The sequence below is a fragment of the Xiphophorus hellerii genome, chromosome 9, assembly GCF_003331165.1.
Source record: "Xiphophorus hellerii strain 12219 chromosome 9, Xiphophorus_hellerii-4.1, whole genome shotgun sequence".
NCBI classification, from domain to species: domain Eukaryota; kingdom Metazoa; phylum Chordata; class Actinopteri; order Cyprinodontiformes; family Poeciliidae; genus Xiphophorus; species Xiphophorus hellerii.
This window is the reverse complement of record NC_045680.1, coordinates 13,820,312-13,844,361: the sequence shown is the minus strand read 5'-3', so window position 1 is coordinate 13,844,361 and position 24,050 is coordinate 13,820,312. Positions and strand designations below refer to the sequence as shown.

Sequence of the window (24,050 nt, the reverse complement as noted above, 5' to 3'; positions counted from 1 at the left end):
CCTCATCTTATTCACTAAGACATCCATACCAATGTTATCTTCAAAGGAACAATCCAAAAATAAGCATTGCTACCTAATCTCTTGCCCCTCCTTAAAGTGATTCTGTCTTAAAGCGGCTAATACCACAAATGTGTCTTTGTGTGTGGACAAGCTTGAATGGCTTATCTTCAAACACAGAAACTCCCCTCTAAAGATCATCATTAAATTCTTCTGTTACTGCATGAAAAGGTGAACTCAGTGGTCTGTTGACAGGTCACTGAGCTCACCGCTTCTGGGAACCACCACAGGTACATTTCAATAAATTCATTTAAGTAACGCAAATCAAACAGACTTGTATATTACATAGATCAATTACACAATTTCAATTTGCAAAAAGGATTACTGTAGTCTTCAAACATATGAAACAAAGTCTATTCAAGTTTGGAGGAGAGACATAAGGAGTGGGTGTTTTAAGAGTGAAACCCACACAAACTTAACTGTGAGATGGGCTTTGGCTGTTGTGTTCCCCACGTCAAACTACTCCTTAATCAGAGACGGGTCTTTCTTGGACTAATGATTAAAATGAAATGACTATGGTTCAGTTTTCTAAAGTCCTCTTTTCAGATTAAATTAAATTTGAAACAGGAAAACATGGCTCCAAAGCCTATTAAGACATCTACCGGGAAAAATGTATTTACTTTATGCTTCAGTGTACTAATGAATCCCGATAAACGTTTTCCTTTGGGACTGTGCACCTGTCCCCACTGACTTTAAACCTATAGAGATTAAGTGATGCAGATGAGCCAAAGGCAGCTATTAAAGAAACCATAGGTTCCATGTTACAGAGCCTCGACCCAGTAATTAATGCAAGAGCACCAAAGACCAGGTTGCACATGCATGTACTTTAAGTAGACTAACATCTTAGCTGTAACCTTTTATCCTTAAAATGAACAGTTACCACTTGAAATATATCACTGTGTTTAAGATGCATGTGTACAAACAACTACTCATGCCAGAGCCTTGCTTTTCTGGTAAATATGTACAGAAAAAGTGACTTATAACACCCAGCAAAATTAGATTTTCCACTTTATTTTCTTATCAAAAACAAAGAATTATAAAAGATACTACAGATAAAATAAAATTGTCACGTCAACACTTCCCAGACTTTTGGGGTCTTTACAAACAAAACTTTGCAACATTTGCACACTACATAAAAAGTAGAGGTGAAGTGCATTTGATTCATTTTGTGGTAGATTTTTAACTTAAGTCAACAGGTTTGTTTTATGAACTAGAACTGTCCTGTAATGGGTTAAAAAAAAAGAAAGAAAGAATGAAAACATGAACAAACAAAAAAGATCAAATATGTGCCACTAAGCAGCTAACGAAAGAGTTAGCCATCCTGCTGCTGTATGAAGGGGTTTGGTATGGCCTCCATGCCATCCTGAGGACAGATCAGCACTACGGAGGTTCCTCTGCAGACCACCAGCCCCAACTGCCGGGTGTCTTCTGTCAGCTTCAGCTGGTCATCTGGATCTACACACAGATTCACACCAAGTTCAGACTACAAAAATCAGATTGCAGCCAGACAAGTAGTTCTGTGTTCAACTTTGTATTAAGGGTGTGCATTAAAAGAGCTTTATGACAAAGATCAGATTTTAAAAGGTTTTTGGCCTTTCAAGGAGATTCCTTTTGCATAGAAGTAAGCAAATAAAGACAAAAACAATTTTTGCATAAGGAGATCTGATATAATTAACTCGTTTCTCCAGGAACAGCAATGGTCAATCCTGTCCAAAAAATAAAATAAAATAAACCTAACTTGTAGACAAATATTTGCAGACCTGAATTTTTCTTTGTATTATCTTAAAAATAAATTTGACTTTTAAATACGGACATTTTTTCTGGTTAGGAACTTTGTTGCCCTCTTTATTCATAACCACAAATCGCGTGCCTTACACCAAAACCTTCTGACAACACTTAACTATTTTCACAGCAAAACAATCAAAGAAAAACACACATCACATGGATTCTCCATTTAGCAAAACCCAATATATGTGTATGCATAAAACTTTGAAAAAGGGAGCTCTTCCTTTTTACAATGGCTGTATATCAGCGACTTTTTTTTTGCCCTGGATGCAGAACTGAATACAAAGTAATGTTGGGCTGAGCAAGAGATGAAGTGCCAGCAGTCCTCTGGTTATTTAAACTCCTCTCATGTAGCTTTAAAGCCTTAAAACTTGTCTACTTGCCTCGCATATACTCGATCGTGCCGTCCAGCACCAGGTTTAGCAGTGGATCAAACCCTTTCAGAACGCCGCTGGCTGAGAAACAAAAGAGGCAACACTCAGTGTATTTAAAACCTGACTGAATACCTTTAGCTCATCTGCACATATAAGCCACCTACCCTCTCTTCCTCCTTGGAACTTCACACGAATTGTCTTGTCGATGTATTTAGACAAGTCGAAGATGCTTTCCTTCTTCTTCTTCTCTTTGTCCTGCAGAAACCAAAGTTTGGCTATGTTGTTTTTAAATCACAAAACGCTTACAGTTAGAATGTATTAGCATGAGCTTAGCTTTCTAACAGAGGTAATCATAAATGTAAACAAAGCAGCTGTATAATTACACTGGAAAACCCGTTCTTCATCTCAACACGCTTCCAGGTTAGCAAAAAATCCGATAATGTTTTATAATCTGACAGATTAAATAAATGTTAGAACGAAAGCAAACGTGCAACGAACTCACCGCCATGTTAGCTCCGTGACACGGAAGTTAAATCATGACTCCGGGAACGTAAGACCAATCAAATCGCTCAACGTCAATGGGTGACGTCATGAGAAGCGTACGCAAAGAAATAAATCCGTACTCATGTCTAAGCGTGTATACTTTACGTGCAGTTTTAATTTAAAACGTTTACTTTATTTTAATATCTCTATTGAACAATAAAAAATAGAACATGTTTCCTCAGACTTGAAAATTTTATTTTTCTAACAATATTTTTTACAATCAAATGTTAATATTTCGTGTTGTTCTCTTTACGTTGGGCTATATTTATCACATTTGAACAAAAGCATACTTCCTCAATAAAAAATTACATTTTAAACCAAACGTTACATATTTTTGTAGCGGGATATAATATTACTTAAACATTAAAAACATTTTTTTAATGTTATAATTTCTTGTGCAACTTCAATTAGGATATTACTAGGCAGACTTTTAATCTTTTAGTGTAAAGCACCTATATTTTATTTATTTATTTATTTTTATTCTACTGGTGGAGTGGAAGCTCTGCTCACAGGGCAGAGTCTATTTATAATCTTGACCTGAGAACCAGTTGGTGTTTTGGGTTGTGAAGTGGGACACAGATAGGCTTGGCTGTGTTGACATGGCCGGAAAAGCTGACAGTGAGCAGGAGTCTGAAAGCTGTAGACTGAATCCTCTCCCTCAACCAGAAAACAAAACCGAGCCGGATGAATCTGCCCTCTGTGTTGAAGCCTCAGAGCCTGACACAATTCCTGACGCTACCTTGCAGGTGGTAGGAGAGAGCTTTTATGTCAGCCGACACCATCTGGCGCTCCAGAGCCCTTACTTCAGGGCTCTGTTTTTTGGCTGTGGCGTGGAAAGCAACAAAAGGCATGTGGAGATCAAAGGGGTAGAGCTGCAATACTTTAAGGTCTTGATGGAGTACAGCAAGACACACAAACTAGATCTGAAGAGAGAAAATGTTCTGGGAATCCTGGAGACAGCAGACTTCTTGCAGCTGGAGCGACCCAGACTGCTGTGCTGCAAGTTCCTTGAGCGTGAGCTGCACCTCACCAACTGCTTGGGAATGATGGCCTATGCCTGGCAGCTTGGTTGTACTCATCTGTACACCGCAGCACGACAGGTGGCGCTCACACATTTCTCTGCAGTTTCATCCCAAGAAGACTTCCTGCACCTTTCAAAGGAGACATTAGCAGACCTTCTTGCCAGCGATGACCTGGCCATCTTCAGAGATGATCAGGCCCTGGAGGCCACCATGCACTGGGTGTCATCTGACCCTAAACGAGAGGAACATTTCCTGGAGCTGATTGAGCTGGTGAGACCCGAGTCTCTCTCTTTACCTTTCCTTTCTAAGCTTTTGACCCAAATGAAAAGTTCTGACCCCAGAGCCAGACTCATCAGCAAGCTCAATGAATATTATCCACCTTCTTGGTCAGTGGGAACTTCAATGAGGAGAACCAGAGCCAGCGAGACTTTGTATATCCTGGGTGGACCTCATGATAAGGAAGAACAGGCTCTGTATCAGTTTCACCCTCAGAGTGGTAGATGGCAAAGCTGCTCACCTCTGCAGAGAAAGAACCTAACTCAGTACTCTGTCGCAGCAGTGGGTAATGTTTGTGTGATAAAATTATAATGACTGTTGTCACATTGATGAGTATACTAAAATTAAGGCCTAAATTTATAAGATGTACAGTGTCTTCCATCCCTATTAATGGATCTGTGCCCTTGTAATTTTTTATCACACTGCAAACTTCAATGTATGTTATAGGCATTATTAAAGCAACACAAAGTTGTGCATGATTATGAAGTGAAAGGATGATGATTGATTATTTACTTACACTAATAACGATTTGAAGATTCTGCTTTGGCAACCTACCAGCTGAAATTCTTGTGAAGTATTGTACACATAGTGAATACAATTATTGCCTATTCTTCTTTGCAAATAACTCTAACTCACACATGTGTGAACTCTGTTTACACCTTGGATAATTTCAGAAGAGAAGTGATTTGATTTTAGGTATTCGAGTAAAGAGAGTTGAATACAAAAGCACGTTACAATATGAAAACCATTTTACATTTTCCTTTCACATCATAATCATACACTTCTTGGTGTTGGTTTATTTGATCAAATCCCAATAAAGAAAGTTGAAGTTTTTGGTTGTAAAGTGAAAATAAATAAAAATATTCAATGGGCACTGTTAAGAAATTGTTTTAATTCCTTTACATGAAATATATAAAACTACATTACAGACTATTCTTTTCTACTGGGATTTTTGTTGATGTATTTTCTAATTTTCTTAGGTGACAATGTGGTCGTCACAGGTGGCTACTTCCGAGACGTGCTGTGGTTCAGTGTGGACTGGGTCAGGATATACGAATGTGGGAACCAGCGCTGGCTGGATGGTCCGGCCATGCAGAAATCCAGACACAGTCACTGCTCCATTGGGCTGGATTCAGCTGTGTATGTGTTGGGCGGCAGCATGGATGAAGGCCTCGTGGCTGACGTAGAGAGGCTGGTCCTGGGGTCAGAGGAAGGCTGGCAGGGGGTGAACCCCATGGTCAGGGCAGTGGAGAGGGCGGCCACAGCTGCTCTGGGAATGTGTATTTATGTTGCATGTGGTCTAGATGAAAATGGGGATGTGTATGCAGGAATTCAGAGATATGAGGCGAAGGAGGATCAGTGGGATGTAGTCTCCAATTCACCGTTTCCACGGTGAGTAAATATGACTCCTCAGACTATGCTTCTCGCATTCCTAAACTGAAATGATTGAAGAAGAATTATATTTCAAACAGAAAAAAATGTTTTATTTTTATTTTTAAACTCTCTTTCAGGTATGACCTGGTTGCCACTGAGCTCAATGGTGCCCTCTACCTGTTTGGAGGCCAAGCCTTGCGTTTTGACATGGAAACTGATGAATGGACGATACTCAAAGAAGAGTGTCTGGAGAACAAGTTTTTTTGTGGCTGTACCAACGTCAGTGGCCAGATCTATCTAGTCAGCGAGAGGAAAAGCAACAAAGCACTCCCAAGCATGGTGCTGTTGGACCCGTACATAGACACTTGCATTCAGATAGACGATGCTGTACCCTGCCCTTTGCCCCTTAGAGGGTGTGTCACCATGAGGATGGTCATATGATTTAATCTTGTTAAATAAAATGATACATCTGAAGTCTTTATTTCGGAAAACTGATCTAAAAGTGATTTATACTAAAGAGCTTTACAAAAATATTAATTCCCCTTTAACCTCTTTACATTAGAGCACATTTTGACAACAAACTTCTATGCTTTTTATTGGAATTTTTTCGATAGACCAACATAAAACTGCAAATAGCTTGAAAGAAAATGATACATTGTTGTGAAAAGCTTTAAAATCTGATGACTTGGGCGTGTATTTGTATTCACCCCCAATCAATAATAAAACAAACGTTCACTGCAATTAAAGCTTGTGGTCTTTTGGAGTATATACATACCAATATTTTACAATTCTTTGCAAAAATAGCTCAAGCTCACTCAGGTCGGAAGAATAATGTCTGTGAACAGTAATTTTTACGTCTTGCTGCAAGTTTCTAGTTGGATTTGACGAGGATAACACATAACAGAATACAAATACATGCAACCCTTTTCATGATTTACTTGCAAAAAAAAAGTTTGAAAATACAAGTAAGTGGCAATGCAATGCCCTTTAAGTTTGGTAAAGTTAATATAACGAATAGCTTTTCTTCAAATTTGGACAAATAAAAATTTTCTGACTTATTAAATATGGATCATTTATTAAACTTTTCAACAAGCCACTCAGTGAACAAAACATCCATGTGCACTCACTACAGAATAGTCAAGAGTAACCGCTTTATAAATGTATTAAAACAATTTAATAATATTCAATAGGATCTCAACGCATGTACACCATTCAGTGAATCAGCCCTTTTTATTTTAACCTCCCCTCTATAATATTTACACTGTACAACTTTCAGATACAGTAGAAAAGCAGCAGATGTGCCATGTGTGCACAGTGAAAGCAGCCAGTCATTTTTGAGAGCTCCAGTGAAAACCAATACATAGGGTTAGTGAATAATAAAGTATATCAGTGTTTGTTTGCAGCAGAGGAGACACCGGCTTGTGCACTTCACTGTATAAATGCATGCTTGGTTCTATCAGTAAGTTGCTAATACCAAATGGAAACTCTTCTCTTCATCTGAGACCTTAAACTGAGCAGCAAGCGTCTCTGAGTGGACGCGCTTTTTATGATGTATGCAAGACATTTTGACCACATCACTCACAGTTGAATGCTTGTCCAGTAAAATTAAAAGCACCAGTACAAAGACTTCATTCATATTTCTTGTAGTAAATCAGTGTAAAACCAGCAGCCTAAGGAACAAAGTAAAATGCCAGCTCAAACTACAACAACAAACCCTAATGTTGCTTCCTTGACCATAATGAACAAGTATAGTTGAAGTAAACATAAAAAAAACAAGCAGTACAATTTTTGCAGTGTCATACATTCACAAAAAATTCCTCTTGACAAGTATATGCGTTTTCTGAAACACCAGGGGGCGACATATGTCTAGTAAACAAATAGAAACACAGAACTGAATCAAATATTACTAAAAATATTTTCTTTAGAACTGCTATGAACCTTAGGTGGTTTCAAAGAGCTTTCTGTCCTATGACCTGTATTTTATATTAAATATGTACAATAACTACAAAGATGTTAATGAGGATTAAAATAAAAAACAATCCTTACATAAGTCCCAATTAAATATATACCTTAACAAACAACAATTATATTTCATATAAAACCTTCAGCGCTTCAAAAATAGGGAAGAAAAAAGGGGTCTCTTGCTCCTTAAGATATTTACAAACAAGTTATTACAATAAAATACAGAACATAAACACATGATATGTACAAACTAAGGTAGATGTGAAATACATTTTACAGTTTCCTTGTTCTGACTGATTTATTAAGTGACTGATTATGTTTTCTGTAAGTCTCAGACTGGTTGTAAATCTCTACCATCATTCATGAAAAGATTCTCTATTTTGTCACAAAAAAGATTTGAGTCCTACCCTGATCTGTAACGGTTAATGATCTGTGTTGAAACAAAGCAAAAGATTGAGTTTCTCTCCAGCGAGCAGAATGGGGGGAAGGTCCACTATCTGGCTTTACGCAGCCTGCTGTTTAGATTCCTCTGGTTGGTCAGGTTGTTTAGGACACAGTTGTTAGCCAGCAATGTCAGCTTGGAGTTGATAGTCTCCTTCCTTTGCTTGTAGTTGCTCTCACCCTCTTTTCCTTCTGGCTCCTCTTCTTCTTCATGTTCATCCACCTCACTTTCCTCATCGCTGCGTTCGTCTCGCTCCACCTGCAAGTAAAACGTAACGGTCATCAACGTTTCTCCGCCCAGTACCTCCGTCACATTGCTGATTTAAAGGTACTCACCTTGCCCGTGAAGACAAACTTGTATAACATGCGCAGAATGAGGTAGGCCCAGAAGATGTGCAGACCTTGCAGCACTAACAGCAGAACGTTGAAGAAATAATAACCAAAGAAAGGCTGGAAAAAGTCACGAGACACCACCATGGTGGTGTGGACAATTCTGAAAAATCAGGCACAATGTGAAGACACAGTCAGCGAGACCAAGTTTGACGTTTCACCACGTGAAATCTCACAATATAAACCCAAAAATACAAATCTGTTACATTTAGTTTTACTTTTTACTATGTCAATGACTAATAAATAAATATATGTATTTAAAATGAAACTTTTAAGTCTCTCATTTCAGTTTCACTCACCACTTATTTATTAAGATATGAATAAATAATTTGTATTTTTTTTTCTGATCTGAAACTGAAAATTTGAGTATATTTATTCATAGATAAAAATGTTTCATATTAGGTATTGATCATCTACAGTAGCTAAATTAGAAGATCTGTTATCTTTCCAATTTTGTAAAGTTGCTACCAAAACATAATGTTTTTACCATGCAGAAAAAGAATGTTATTACATAAAACTTCCTAGACACTCTGATCAATTTTAAACATACACCATAGTCCAAAAACAATGTTTTTGTTACATTTATTTTATACAAAAAAATTTGAGTGCCAAGTGCAGCTTTCAAGATTTTATTTGTGACTTCTACTTCTGGATATGTTATTTCTACGCCCAGAAAATAAATTTACTTCGATTACAGGTTTGATTTAAATCACGTTTTAATGCATGATTATGCTTTTGGATTAAAAGATATACTCATAACTTTTTGAACAACTATCATCATTAAACTCACATGATGGCTTGCAGAAATATTTGTTAATTAATTGCATTTCCTCTGAACATTTTAACTCTACATGTGTTACGACATCTCTTTAGTTCATGTTCTTTCCATGTCAGCTCCCATATTGTTTATGCCACAACTGACTTCACAGTAAAGGAAAAAGTGACATGCAGTCTTACCTGCAAGGAAAAACCACAAGTCTTGTAACCAGGAAAACAACAGCAAATACGACAAACAGCGAATCACATGTCGTTGTCCACACCGCATAATGAAACATCTTGGCAGACTAGAAAAAAGAGAGAAGACAAATGTATTGTTACTTGTTAATTAATACAAAAGTCCTCAACATAATTGCAGTAAAGTCCAATTTCTATATTACTTCATTTCAAAAGAATGAATTACAAAAAGGCTCAGGGCTTGAAATACCCATATAGAATAATGATGGAGCAAATATAATTTGTTCATGATACAGCATTTTGCACTGCAAACGAATTAACTAAAAGTTAAACACTAAGCACATTTATTTATCGGCTTGGTCTGTCTGTGAACGTCAAATTGTTCTTTTGCGCTCCATTGCTTAATATCGGAAAATAAACAAATACATGCTGACAAATTCAACTTAATCTGCAGACCAAACCCCTGACATTTCAGGGCAGTGATTCAGATAGTTTGTTGAGAATTTTCAAAGATTCACCACATGGATGAAAGCTGAAAAGAAGCTCAGCATTCACTGCTGAGAGTTGTCAAGATACCCACGCTTCTACTTTCCAACAATGTGGCTGCACTTCCTCTTGGCTCAGTTGTAGAAAATCTAATTGCTGGCGGGAGGCGAGCCAATCATGAATCTTTCAACAAAAGTGCCTATTTCTGCTCAGTTCTTTTCAAATGCAGATGCGTGCACCTCCTTCAGTCTGACTACAAAACCAGCCAACTGAAATGAGGAGAGGGTGAACAAAAACAGAGCGGAGGACTGCTCAGGGTAAATCACTTGAATTTAACAAGTCAGTAGATGCAAAAGTACACAAACATAGAACTGAAGTTACTTAAGTAAAAGCTAGCCATTTCTTCTCCTTTGACATACAAGCTTCGGGTTGCATTCATCCATTCCTCCCACTTGTCTTGACTTAAGTTTTCGTAGTTGCATTGGCTTGGAACGGAGAGGATGCAGCTGCAGGAACAAGACTGGTGCTTGCAGTCCATCCCAGATATCAGGGGTTTTGACCAGTGCTACCATGACAAAATGTTGCTATTTTCCAGAAGTTCAAATTAAAATTTCAATTACACAAGAAGAAATAGGACGATGTTTGATACGCCAATGGTCATTGACCATCAAAATGAATTTAGGTTTAAAATGGAAGTAGTAGAGCTCGTGTCATGGTGGCTGTGAAAAAGTTGAAACCAGATATTTACCAAAACTGTATAAAAGACCCATAACGTTTTTTTTTTTTTTTTATCACTGCCTGACAATGAATATAAATGTTTTCTGCCAGTTAAGATTAACATGCTTATTTCCATTAGCTGTACTCTGGATTAATAAGAAAAAACACTTTTTCTTAAATATTTTTTTAATTCAGACATTTATATACACTGCTTAAATATTTGGTAACATTGTCATTAAACCATATGACTCAGTTTACTCTAATCTAAGCTTCCTCCAGAGCTGGTGTAAATCGGGTTGTAGGACAGCCAGATTTACAATAAGACTGAGATAAAAAGTTGACATTATCATACTTAAGGAACTTTATAACTAATTTGTCAGTGTGCTTCAAGTCATGGTCCATTTGGAAAACACATTTATTCCTAACCCTAACCTGGAATCATGTTTTGAGAAATTGCTTCAATGTTTCCACATAATGCGAACTACTTTGGGAAGTGCTCCAGTCTCTCCTACAGCAAAACAGCAACACAACACACCACTATTACTCGAGTACTAGACAGTTGGATGACGTTCTCAGGTTTGCAAAATTTCCCCTTTTTTACCCCAATTGGAACAAAGACCTTAAAAGTCAAGTTCATCCAATCTCAGAACATGTATTCAAAAACTAAGATCTTGTCCCTTATTACAGCAATTACAAACTATAATCAGACTTTTTATGTTGGTTTTGGAGTGCTGGCTTCTTCATCCCTAAGTGGACTTTCAGTCCATATGGGCATAGTATTTATTTCACTGTGGATATTTATAGCTTTTAACACCTTCAACCAATAGCGGAATTGTTATTTGCAAAGTAATCTCAGTGTATGAATGTTTCTGATTTTTAAAGGAATTTATAAAAAAAAATATCTTGAAGGGTTTTCTCATTATTCTGACATTAGCAAATAGAAATAACTTTGGTAGTCCTGTCTGAAGTAAAACAGGAAATGTTTAGTTTGATTTAATGTCAGAAAATAAGAAAAACGAAATATGTGTCTTTAAATATAGTTTATGTAGATGTGGAGTTTGAACTGTAAACCCTTTCAGGACCACTGATCATGTAATAATGCCCGAGGTAAAATAACTAGTTTTACGTCTTTCCTCAACTCAGATATCACAATGGCACCTGGATTATTTAGATGTTATCAGCGCCAACTGACTTTAAGGAAACCAGCCATTTGAAAACAAGGACAAAGTCTTGTTGGCAGTGGCAGGTTATAACTCTTTCAACAAATCCCTTAAGCATACAAAAATTATTTATTTGTATTAAATACAAGGGATTTTTAGGACTTCTTTTGTTTGCAAAGTCTTTTCAGAATGTCTTAAAGGAAAAAGGAAACTTTGACAAAAAGTACACAAGAAAACTCTCCTGTGATCTCTGTGACGGTAATGAACTGCCAGTCAAGTGGTGGTATTTGCATTTTAAAAAAATGTTTCCTTCTGCTCCGCCTCAGACAGGTATCTGTGTTGAGATGTAGATAAAACTTGACTGTAGGCGCTATTGAAAGGCTCGGCTACCGCTCTGTCCTGTGCGTGGGGTTTTACCTCCAGCAGGAAGTCGGACGAATCATGCACCAGCATCACTAGCGTGCCAACTCTCACGTAGTTGGAAGCGTAGGAGAAACCGATAAGAAATATGGTGGCGATGTGATGAACCACCTGTTCCTTGAAATCCTGAAACACGTGCACAGAAAATATTATAAATGAAAGTCCTAACAGACTCATCAATGTGAAGTTACTCACCCAGAAAAGTGCAGAAAAATGAAACATTATTTAAAAAAAACTGTTTGAAAAGTAGTCAATAAGACAAACATTTCTACTAAACAAAAATAAAATACATTTTTCAAGTGTTGAATTAGATGAGGAGGAACTGTGACACTTAAACAAAAAGCTAAATGTATGTGAGGTGAAAGTGCTTTTGGGTCAGACTCTTACTTTTCGCTTGACATCCACAGAAACACTGAGCAGCAGGGACAAATAGAAACTCAGCTCCAAGATATAATACCAGTAGTGAACGTCCGCCACAGGCTGAAGAATGAGAGGAAGAGTGTCACAATGAGCAAACATTTACATTCACAGTGCCTTTCAGCTTTATCTGCGCAGCCAGAGGAACTTCATAGTGTGCAAAGGCATTCACACCCCTTGAACTTTTTCACGTCCTGTTGACATTACAACTAAAAATATAAATGTATTTCATCAGCATTTAATGTGTTAGACCAACAAAAAGTAGAACATATTTGTGTGGAAGCAAAGTGGAAGGAAAACAAACATTTTTTCCCATTCCCACTGCATGATACTGCCACCAACATGTGTGACAGTGAGAATAGTGTGATCAATTTGATGTGTAGCGTTGATGTTTCACCATATATTGCAAATTTGGTTTCATCTGAATAGAAGTCCTTCTCCCTCAGGTTTGCTGTCTGAATATGTTTGCAAGGCATTGGACATGCAGCAGCAAAACAAATATACTCTCTCAACAAAGCTTTGGGAACTCTCTGCAAGTGTTTGTAGAGCTGCAAGACAGAATCTAAATAGCTGAGGGTGGAGAGTGGGGTTCATAGGACAACAACAGATTTTAAGAGGAGGTAACATTAATTGCCCATTTAGGACTTCAATAAATCTGAATCTGAATCTGAGTAGACATAAAACATACAGAAAAATAATTTTTTTTAAAGGCAAATCACTTCTTGCTCCGATGTAAGGCATTTATCAACATTATTCCCATTCTGCGCAGAACAAGAGGACGTGGTTCATTCAAAGGAAATTGTGGCGCACTATCTCAAGTAAAAAAAACCAAAAAACTTGCGCAGCATTCAACATGGAGTGTTTGCAGAAACACAATAGTAGGAAGCGAATGGGAACATTCAATCCTCAAAACACATTCTTTATCGAAAAAAAGGGTTCGGACAACTCGATGCAGCGCAGTGTGGCCTGAAGTCTGAACTGAAGATAGAGAGAGTTGTGACTTTTTCTTTTCTACTGTTTTCTATTCAAGGTCATAAACCCATGAAGAAGGGCGGCTTCCAGCAAGGAATGGCGACATGCGTGCATACCGAGCTGTCATCACACCACAGATATTAGCTTTAAAACTGTTTAAGGGAGTCTAGACGTAAGAAAGCAGGTTGACGCTGAAGGAGGGGAAGGAATTTTGATAACAGCCAGTAGGAAGGCGTGTGCTAATCTACGTTATATGTGCCAAACTTTGCATTGTTGGATCTCTAAGACCAATAACTACATGTAAAATTATGACTATTTCTTCTGAAGTCACTTAGTAAAAAACTGTTTATTAAATTTTTTGTTTGATGGTAAAACTGCTCCTCAAAAATGTTAGATAAACAGAAAAAATAAAATTTGTTTTACTCTTTAATCAAAATAAAAGTTACTACAACCAATCAGTTTTATTAAATAGAAGTATGTTTGATCAAAAGATCGCTATATCGCTATATTTTCTGACTGTCACGTTAATTCTGTGTTGCACAGGCACATTATCCAATACAATGTTGCATTGTATGTTGTGTTGTATTGTTGTATTTCTCGCTTTTATTCAACTACTTCCTGCAAGAATTGCCTCTTCAGATCATTTGCCACTATCTCACCATGTCCCACATCAGTCCAGTTCAGGAACTGTCTCTGTAAACTTCTGCTATTCCTCTTCCTTTGCAGTTTCTATTTAAACCCATCTGTTCAATAAATCCATTGATTTTCCTCTGCACATCCCACAACTGTCTCAGCCTTTTCTAACGTCACTGAACCGATCTGTCCATTTTAGTTCCTGTCTTAGCGTCTTCAGCTCTGCCGCCTCCTGTTTCACACTCTGTTTTAGCCGCACTGTCTTCAGATTATATGTCATAAGGGTTTTCCTTCCACACTACAAATCTCCTCTAATGCATGTCTCTAATCCCTCCGGCCTGCTTCCTCTGTGTCCTCATCTCTTATCCACAGTGACCAATGCTTTGGATGGTACTTAAACTCATCTACTCTAAATTAGGTTTGAAGAATGTTTCCTAAACTATTTTTAACCTAAATAGTCTGCAGAGTTACAGTTTTTAACAAATCACAGTATATTTGACACAGTGCTGCAGAAAATACGTTAAATGCAAAACTTCTATTCATAACAGTGTGTTAGGATCATGCCATGTCCTGCTCACCTGTTTGGGATATCCCCTCCAGCACTCTTTGTGATCCCAAAACCAGGGAGTCTGGAAGATCCAGGAAACAATCATTTAATACAACTCTAAAAGTAGTACAAAGTTAAAGAATATATAATTACCTCTTAAAAATAGGCTGACAAACTTACATCAATCAGTGAGCCGAGTCCGGCGGCGAAGGAGATGAGGTAGAACACAAACCGCCAGCTGCACAAATTGATAATCATCTCTTAGAGGTTTAAACATTTCCATCCAATTGAAAAAGCTGATGGAAAAGTTTATACTTTGTGACACTGAGTCTGCAATCTTACAATTTAAAACACATCAACAACAAAATAATTACAATGGAAATTCTACAGACAATAAAAAATCCTAAACTTAAGCAGCTCCAGGTGCTAAGCTGGTTATTTTACTTATTGAATTAAGGAAAAGAAAAAGAGTGACTCACGATGCCTCACAGAACTTCTTTGTATTGCTGGGCTTGTCCTGGTTCCTTCTGTGTCTGAACCAGGTTTGAATCTTTCTTTGAGAGAGTCCACACTGCCTGCCCAAGCTCACAACTTGACTCTAAACACACGCAAAAAGCCAGTTTAACACAATGTTTTGTTTTTCAACTTAAACTACCCACATTTAGCCTCTTATTGCTTCAGCTAACAGTTGTACTACTTAACAATTAGAGTAAAATGTTTAAATATTTGTCACATTTATTATATGTCACACATTTCAGACACACATCTCCACAGTTCCCTTTCTTTTGAAAAGTTATTATTACAAAATGTTATTCAGAATTTACAACAGATATTTCTACAGTGGCCAGACTGAAAAAGGGATCAACTGATTGGATGGATGAATTTTATCTTTTTTTATAGTCATCCAGACTTTTCAAGCCTGCATTAGTTAGATCCCTTTAATCATTTTAAAGTGGAGCACCCCTAAAGAGGTAGAAGTGCTGAATGTAAACATTTGTGCTCTGCTGAGTCAGGAAGGAGAGTGGCTCAAAGCACTGTCAGTGTAATGACGCCTCCCTCTCCTTTTCTGCACCCTGATACTTTACACCAGCTTCTGTTACAGCTAAAAGGTCTGAGCAGAGTGAAACTTAATTACAAGGTTAAGAGATGTTATTCTCAGTTAAAGCAGTAAGGGCACCACATTTGTCTCGTTTAAACTGGCTGTTTTTTTACATCTGCTGTCACAAATCGTAATATAAAACAATTACAATATTTTGGAAGTTATGTTTATTACATATTTAAACATATTTATATGTTTATTGTAGAGTGCAAGCAGAAATGAAGATGACAGAACAACAAAAATCAACTGCTTGCTCAGCACACAGGAAAACAAAAGGATTGCAAATAGGTCAGAAATGAGAGTTTGATTGCTTGTGGCTGGACAAGCTGCAGACATATTTTCATGTACCCAAATACATGACAGACAGGGCTGGGAAAAATCCCAATTTTTAGGTCAAGTCATGTCTTGTTCTGGCAAATGCACAGCTGTGCTTGTTAAGACAGGAACAGCGGTGCTGTTATTACACCTGTTTCTGAAACACGTGGAGAATTTCCATGTGAGACACACACATCTTCTTTAAAAAAATTTAATGATACTGTCAATGTATTGCATTGATAACATTTTCAATACTTAAAAACATCTCTGTTAACAAAATACACAGCCAATCTGGAACTGTAAATGTTTATAGACAAAGCCAGATTCAGCTCTGGAAAGTGTTCCTTTCTTCCGAACAGAGGAAGAAAGGAACTACAACATTAGGTAGTTCCCAATAGAACCTCATGTCGTGTTTGAGTAATATTGAAAATACTGACTTTCCCTGAGAAACTTCTGGCTGTTAGCTGCTCCCTTTTCAGAAACAAGGAAACATAAAGCTTACAAGTGATGCAACCATGTATCAACGTTCACATCACATGTACATCTCTATGTGCTAATCCCCGCTACCGCCATCAAATTTCAGTTCAAATGTCACCGTGTCCACTCCGTCAGTCTTGTAAAAGAAAGTGATCCATTATGTCAGATTAATTTGCTTAAAAAATTTCCAAACAGCTTGTCGACAGCAACTACTGTTAAACAGAGATCTTTTTTCTAACCGTCTTACTTCTGTTCTTAATCGTAAAAGTGCAACCTTTTAGTTAATTATTTGGTATAATTAGCAATTAAAAGGCTAGAGCTATTTAAAATAGGGCTTTCTGGTGTTGCATTGCTGCGCGGTGGCACAGTTGGTATACTTTGCAACGAGAAGGTTCTAGATTCAAATCCCAGCCTGGGTTTTTTTTGCATGGCGTTTGCATGTTCACGTCCATGTGCTGCTGGCTCTCTCCAAGTACTTCGGCTTTCTCCCACAGTCAAAAATATCATTGTTCGATGATATTGTTTTCTAAACTTGCCCTCAGGTGTGGGCGTGTTTGTCTGTGTGCACACTCATGTGTGTCTGTGTTCATAGACTGCAGGGTTTCCCCCAGAAAACTTGCTACGCCCAGTGCTCATGGCAGTCATCCAGCCACCCACTGTGATTTTGAGTTAAAAAATGTTTAAAGGAAATTTGAAAATATCATTTGATAGCAATGCATTTTTGGAAGACTGGGAGATTAATACCTAAACACCAACTATAAAATCTTTAAAATAGGCAATCATAAAAAAAAATAATAATAATAAATGAACAATGCTAAGCCTGGTGGAGGCAAGAGTAAAACCTGGTGGCCCACCAGGCTTAATAGCCTGGGGGAATCCCTGGACTGACAACTTGTCCAGGGTGCATACTGCCTCTTGCCCACTGACCCCAGGAAATAGGTAGTTTTTCATTCTCGAGCTGCGCAGCAATTGCAAATGTGTCCATAACTTTGTCAATATTCTGCTAATGTTGAAAAAACAAAAATTTGGAATTGTGGTGTTTCCATTAAGTAAGAAACCCAATTAAAATCACATGTGAGTAAGTTTGTTCACACAATGTCATTAAAAAACATGCAGCGTCATCGTCCTCCAAGCACGTCCTGTCATTCTCTTAGTCTTTCCTGTCAGCGGTAACATCCAGCTGTTAACCAAACATCTCTTTTGATGAGAAAAGTGTTTCGGTTGCACACAAATTCTGTTACAGCCGAAAAACCACCCCATCCTAGCACAAAAACTTTTCAGCAAAAAAAGCTTTTTTTAAATTTTTTATTGCCGTGTTCAATTAAGTAAATATATGGTGAATGGAAACACAACTACTCTGGCTCAGGTGACAGAAGAAAAAACCCTATTAAAAGGAAAATCAGTGGTGTAAAATCAGACCAGAGCATTGTGAGAAGAACCTGACATTTTTAAAATCCCAGACACCCAGAACAGTGGAAATGCTTTCTAATATGAGATGTAGGTTTGGGATTTCTCCCACCTGGATGCTCCAGCAGAATTACTGGTTTTTTGCTTTGTAAAGTGGAGAGAATGAATCAGGAGGAAGAGGAGTACAAACTTGTGATGGTTGCCGACTGACGTGTTCGTAGAAGGCCTCCAGCTTTGGGATAGGCGGAGCTCGAATCCGAATCCGATCCTTCACACCTAAACACTTGCTAAAAGGAATGGCGATGATTCTGAGGACAGGAAACAAAAAATCACTTTTTAAATATGTTGTAACACTTAATGCACAACAAAGAAGACAATTTTTGGATAAGCTGTAACTCAGACATGACCAATGACATTCATCAGCAACACCAGCTGCCCAGTGTGGATCTGCGGTACAGTACAGAGCAAGGAAACATGATCGCTTATTATGCAACTCCTGACAGCTTGTAGAGCTGTGCCCATTGGTGTATTGCCACATTTGGCAAGATAGCCTTAGTAATTAGCTGATATGGCATCAAGAGATGCCATATCAGCATCTCAACACGTTCACTTGATCTGAACGTGTTTGTGAGTGCATCTGTCGGTCAGAGGGAATCAGAGGGATAAGACAAGCAGAAGAACAATGAGAGTTTCTGAGAAGGAGCGAGACGTTTTGTCAAATGGTCGTCTCTGTGCACAGTTCGGCAGTATAATCACATGTGTAACTCTATCTCAGAGATAATCATCACAAAGCAAGGATAAAGGGACAGATCAGGGAGAATGAGAAGGTCGGCTTGGCTTTGTGCGGAACCACACGGTCTCAGATTACAGGAGCACATAACAAACACACAGACATGTGGTAAGCTCAAGACAGAAAACAGCTGCAGCCTGAGAAGATTGAATGAAGAACCACCTCATCCATCATGCTACACAAGGACTAAAACAGCACAGATGTCTGTCACAACCAAAACAGACACACACCTACACACGCACAAGCTGGTAGTAACATACTTCTATCATCCTGTTACCCATGTAAAGCTAATGTTACTATTCTCTGATATTAAATACCCTATGAAGGTTCAGCGAAAGGCAGAGTGCAACAGCATGCCACATTTCACTTCAGGCAGTTCAGATCATGAGGCAGCTGATTAGAAAAAGTATTCAAAAAACTTTACTCCTATCTAATCGACTATCACGTGCGTCAGCATCTAGTCGCTTTCACACTTGACTCCGGTTCACCGGAAGGTTTCAGTATGACCCATGGGCGTAGGTTTGGGTATGGACGGTCGTGACATGTCACGACCAATATTCAAGGGATATAAAATAGTCCCGACCAATTTTTGCCATATTAATTAAAAAAAAAACAAAAACATGTGTATTTTTTAACAAAAACAAAATAAATAAACGAAAATCTACATTGATTAGTTTAATATTTCAATATACTACGCAGTGGTAGCATTCATTTTAAAATTCGCTGTTATGAACTATGACGACCCATGCCGCTATTGGCTCAAAGAACGTGGATCTACGTTCCTTGATTAGCTGCAACAGGCGGCGGCCAGCTGGCCACACGCGGAACGGAAGCTTGGTCCATGGTGCTGAAAATGAACGCGTCTCCTTCTGAGTTTGACATTTATTATGAGTCTCCGAGACCATGTCACCACCAAAAAAGAAAAGGACGACAGACATTAGAAGTTATTTCGCTACCTCGGCTGTAAGTACAGTGAGTGGACCCATAAGTTAGATATCTATCACGCAACGCATTTGTTGTAAAGTCCGGTGTTTAGGTCAGCACTGAATGTGAGGTAGAATAGGTCTGTTAATTATGTAATATTTTTTCACATAGGGAGGGGGTTATTAAGTGGTGCCCCCCCCCCCCACTGGTCAAAAATGGTCGGTGTGTGTGTGTGTGTGTAGGGGGGGGTGTTTGTGGCTGTGTGCAAGAAAGAGAAAAAAATCAGATGGAGCTGGGATTCGGGAGAGCTTTCACCGGCTGTGTGAATGCGGCCCAGAGAGGCTAAGCAACGAACAAACACACCCAGAGTATAAATGGATCGGAAGGAAAGGAGGAGAGCAACTCGTGAGGAGATATGTAACGGAGGAAAGAGGGGGAAACATCTGTCACCGGCTCCTGCACTGCGTTTGTCTCAGTCATTCTTTCCTGACAATGATAAATCGTCTCAGCTCAGTTCCAGCGGTGTAATGCTCTACAGGTACCACAAGGGGAAAGGCCGGAGAATGAAATGGGAGTGAAAGAGAGTTCGGAATGGATGGAGAGTTCGGAATGGTTAATGGCTAACCAGGGAGGCCAAGATCAAAGCAGATTTCAATCATCTTAAAATATCCATCCATCCATTTTCTAACACCCTTTTCCCCTACTGGGGTCAGGAGGAGTGCTGGTGCCTATCTCCAGCTAACGTTCCGGGCGAGAGGCGGGGTCACCCTGGACAGGTCGCCAGTCTGTCGCAGAGCAACACAGAGACAGACAGGACAAACAACCATGCACACACTCACACCTAGGGAAAATTTAGAAAGACCAATTAACTTGACAGTCATGTTTTTGGACTTTGGGAGGAAGCCGGAGTACCCGGAGAGAACCCACGCATGCACAGGAAGAACATGCAAACTCCGTGCAGAAAGACCCAGGGGCGGGAATTGAACTGTGAGATTAGGGTAACCCAGGACCTTCTTGCTGCAAGGCAACAGTGCTACCAACTGCGCCGCTGGGCAGCCCCATCTTAAAACAACAGAAATAAAAAAAAAAAATCTCTGAGATTTATGCAAACACTATTTAATGATGCTCTAAACAATCACCAAGTTTGCATTGAGCGGTTATTTTACCAGAGGCCAGCAGGTATTTGCATGCAAAATGCATGATGGAAACACATACAGAGCATAGAACATGTTGAAGCATTTCCAGACAGACTAGCTATCTGATATAAAAGTAAAGGACTGTACACTAAATGTTTAAGTAAATACTATTTATTGATTTTTACACTGCCTGGATTCTGTTAACTTTTAGCCACTGAAGGGAATGAAGGGGTTGCATTAATTGTCAGGAGGAATATGGCACACTAAACTTTGAATGACGGAAAACAGTGCATATCTAAAGGCAGGTGTTATGCCACCATGACACAGGACTGTCCAAAGAGGTTATGGATGGAACATTATGGTTAGCATTTCCATAAATAGCAATGACTTGTTGTTTCACTTTGGTAGTAGCTCGCTTTGGTCTTGGCCCTAATTGAACCAAAAATTATCATTAGACAACAAGAGTGTTCTCTACCCCACATATGACATAAACTGCTTACACCATTTTAGCAAGACCTACATTAAAAAAACAACTATAACTTAAGCTTTTAGGTCTTGACTATCCATACTTATGCATGTTATGTTATTAGAGTTTAATATTTTATTTTGTAATCATTCTTACTATATAGCATCTCTCTGTAATGCTTCTGATCAACAGACTAACTCTCAGCTGAGACCAAAGTGCCAATCTTTTAAACCAAAGCCAGACTGCATTACAAAGCATGATAATAGACATGAATGGAGCCTGTGGTAAACCTGTGGAATGGACGGATGGCCACAAGAATTTAAAAGATCCATCAGTAATCACTTTCTATTGTATTCTCTAAGAAGCTGCACAGGCATTTTCAGTCGACATAATCAGCTATCTTTAGCTTTAGCAAAAACTTCTCTTACTAAAGCAACAAATCAAATGCATTCATAAAATGCATCCACACCCTGTATTATATATCGTGAATGAGAAGACATGGCTAACTGCTGTAAACCTAACCCCTTCATCTACAGCCTTCATGACATATACTTAACATCAATTTAAATTCACATGCACAAGTGCTGCCTAAAGGCACAGTAATAGTGATATCTCACCTTTCAAATACATATCTTAAGGCTATAAAGGCAAAGGCCAGTGGCAACGTGATGAGGAGATCCCTGGGCATAGGAAAACGACCGTCCTCATCCCTCATCTCGATGTCCTGCCAGCGGATGCCAGGAGGAAGCCAGTACTGCTCCTGCCACAGCCACTCGTTCAACATGGCCACCATCCTGAGAAGAGGAAAAGAAGGAGATGCTTTTGAACAAGAGAGCTTCTGGACGTCCAAAGAATATTCCTCATTAGGGCAATAAATCAATAACAAGCTCTATTGCGATAGAGATGTAATCAATATCAATAGATAGAATATTCAATATATAGAATATTCACTTGAACTCTAAACCAGAACTGCAAGGCATTCTGGTAGATGTAGGCAGAGGAAAGGTTTTAGCTGCTCAACCTTTTACAGCCAGATAAGCAAAGTTGGTGGCAGCAACTAACTCACTCTTTGGTTACCTAGTAATAACCTGTTTCTAGGTACCAGGAGTAACTTGCACAGCACCAGTTTCAGGTTTGCCTCATAACTGCTTAAAAATAAACAACAGCACTGAGTGAAAACTGTGGATAGACGGGAAAGGTCATACCACCAGTTTGGCAGTATTTCAGATATTTAAAACAAAAAAAACAACTAATCAATAATTATTGATATTGACAATTATTGATATCAACTGAAATGCTTATACGATGATAAGTTTTTCAACCATCTCGTCCATATATATCAACTAATATAAATTAATAATTAAAAAACTATACCCTATGTTTGTATACAATAAAATATTAATTCTAATATTAATTTGTTTTTACGAATTAATATTAGAAATATCCTTATTTACAAAATAAACATACCTTGTGCCTATATCAAGGGGGCTGCTAATGAAAAGATACATTTTAAAAACACTGTTGCAACTTATTCCGTTCCTTTTTGTGGTTAAGCTATTAGATATGCAGCGGAAGTTGTCTCACCAAAATCAAAGCATCAAATCAAAAACCGGAAGTCAACTATTGTACAAATAAAACGAAGTAAAAGCAACACGCGCTATAAAGGTGATACAACAAACAAGGAGCTTAATTTGGGGTTATTTACACAACTATTTTTTGAAATTTACACACAAATATTTTGTAGTAACTCCCTCTAAGGGGGCAATATTTAGCGACTGTGACAACCCCGTTCTCTACAAATTTCTGCATCTCATCACATCCTTCACTCCTCCGGCCTGTAATGGGGCTGCAGCCTGTGGTTTGGGTTCAAAAGCTGATCCCTAATAGGATTCATATTGATCGGGTTGCTGCCGCGCATTCTGCTGGCAACACAAAGCACGAGGCAAAGACAGTAGATCAACGTCAGCAAAACTGGAGCGTCTAATGCCGAAACAAGTGCATCAGTTAAAGGATTGAAGCAGCAAAGCTCCTCAGCGCACAGAGAGACTCCCATCCCTCTCATCACCGTTACATCCACCGCCACTAATGACATTTCTCCAACCACGTTTTTTTAAATCTAAATTATGTTCTAATAGATTGCAGCATTATGTAGCAGGAAAAATGTTGCGCTCACCTGTTCAGGCTCATGATGTGCTGAGGATGAGAAACGAACAGAGGCAAGTGGGTGAGGATGAGGAGGAGCTTGTTTTTACGCCCCCTGCGTCTGCGGAGGGCGGGGAGAGACACGCTCCGTCATCATCAACACTTTATCATCAGCTCTACGGCTTTGACGTTTCGCCACCGTGCGCAAACCCAACAAGCCGCTGTCATTATACCAGCCAAAACATGCCCTGATATGTAATTTTTGTCATGTTTTTTGTTTTCGAAAATTAAAAGATGTGCTCTCCAAGTCAATACTTTCTAGAATTGCTTTTCACTGCAATTCAGTTCAAATTCAAAATTTTAATCCACAAACACTTTATTGATGTAAAAGAGAAAAACGTAGCCATAAGTCATAATTAAAGATTTATTGTGGAGCTATTTGAAAATCTCTCCATCAGCCTTGAACCTTCAGAAACTGAATTTTTCTCCATTCCCTTTTGCAGGTGCTTATTGGATCAAGATTTCCTGAAAACCTACGATTTTCTTGTCTTGCTCCAGATTTTGTGTTTTGGTCTTGACTTGGCCATTCTAAACGTGGATATTTGAACTACTGCAGATTTGAAAATTTGTGCTTCTTTGATTTTTCTTTATTACTATCTTTATATATGTACAAAGCCTGTTTTGTATTTAAAGCTGTATGCATGTGGATGGTTGATTGATGTTTAGTTGTTTATTGTATAGTGAATTGACTGGAAAGAATAAAT

At 38.5% G+C, this 24,050-nt stretch overlaps 3 protein-coding genes across 3 annotated transcripts; 1 reads left to right on the top strand and 2 right to left on the bottom strand.

Annotated features, from left to right (window-relative positions):
- Positions 1-1,149: 1,149 nt before the first annotated feature.
- lsm7 (LSM7 homolog, U6 small nuclear RNA and mRNA degradation associated) lies at positions 1,150-2,793 on the bottom strand. Its single transcript, XM_032571045.1, has 4 exons — positions 2,719-2,793; positions 2,381-2,471; positions 2,226-2,297; positions 1,150-1,512 (listed from the first exon to the last, which is right to left on the bottom strand). Exons 1-4 carry the CDS (start codon positions 2,722-2,724, stop codon positions 1,370-1,372), a joined length of 312 nt encoding a protein of 103 aa, XP_032426936.1. The 5' UTR covers positions 2,725-2,793; the 3' UTR covers positions 1,150-1,369.
- A 532-nt stretch (positions 2,794-3,325) lies between these two features.
- On the top strand, positions 3,326-6,790 carry LOC116726319 (kelch-like protein 23). Its single transcript, XM_032572986.1, has 3 exons — positions 3,326-4,343; positions 5,038-5,449; positions 5,569-6,790. The coding sequence occupies exons 1-3, from the start codon at positions 3,359-3,361 to the stop codon at positions 5,870-5,872; spliced, it is 1,701 nt and encodes a 566-aa protein (XP_032428877.1). The 5' UTR covers positions 3,326-3,358; the 3' UTR covers positions 5,873-6,790.
- On the bottom strand, positions 6,490-23,416 carry LOC116726320 (ceramide synthase 2-like). The gene is made up of 11 exons (XM_032572987.1): positions 23,318-23,416; positions 21,762-21,938; positions 18,019-18,136; positions 15,010-15,128; positions 14,711-14,768; positions 14,562-14,612; positions 12,349-12,441; positions 11,959-12,087; positions 9,182-9,288; positions 8,171-8,327; positions 6,490-8,093 (listed from the first exon to the last, which is right to left on the bottom strand). The coding sequence occupies exons 1-11, from the start codon at positions 23,329-23,331 to the stop codon at positions 7,887-7,889; spliced, it is 1,230 nt and encodes a 409-aa protein (XP_032428878.1). The 5' UTR covers positions 23,332-23,416; the 3' UTR covers positions 6,490-7,886.
- Between the last annotated feature and the right edge of the window lie 634 nt (positions 23,417-24,050).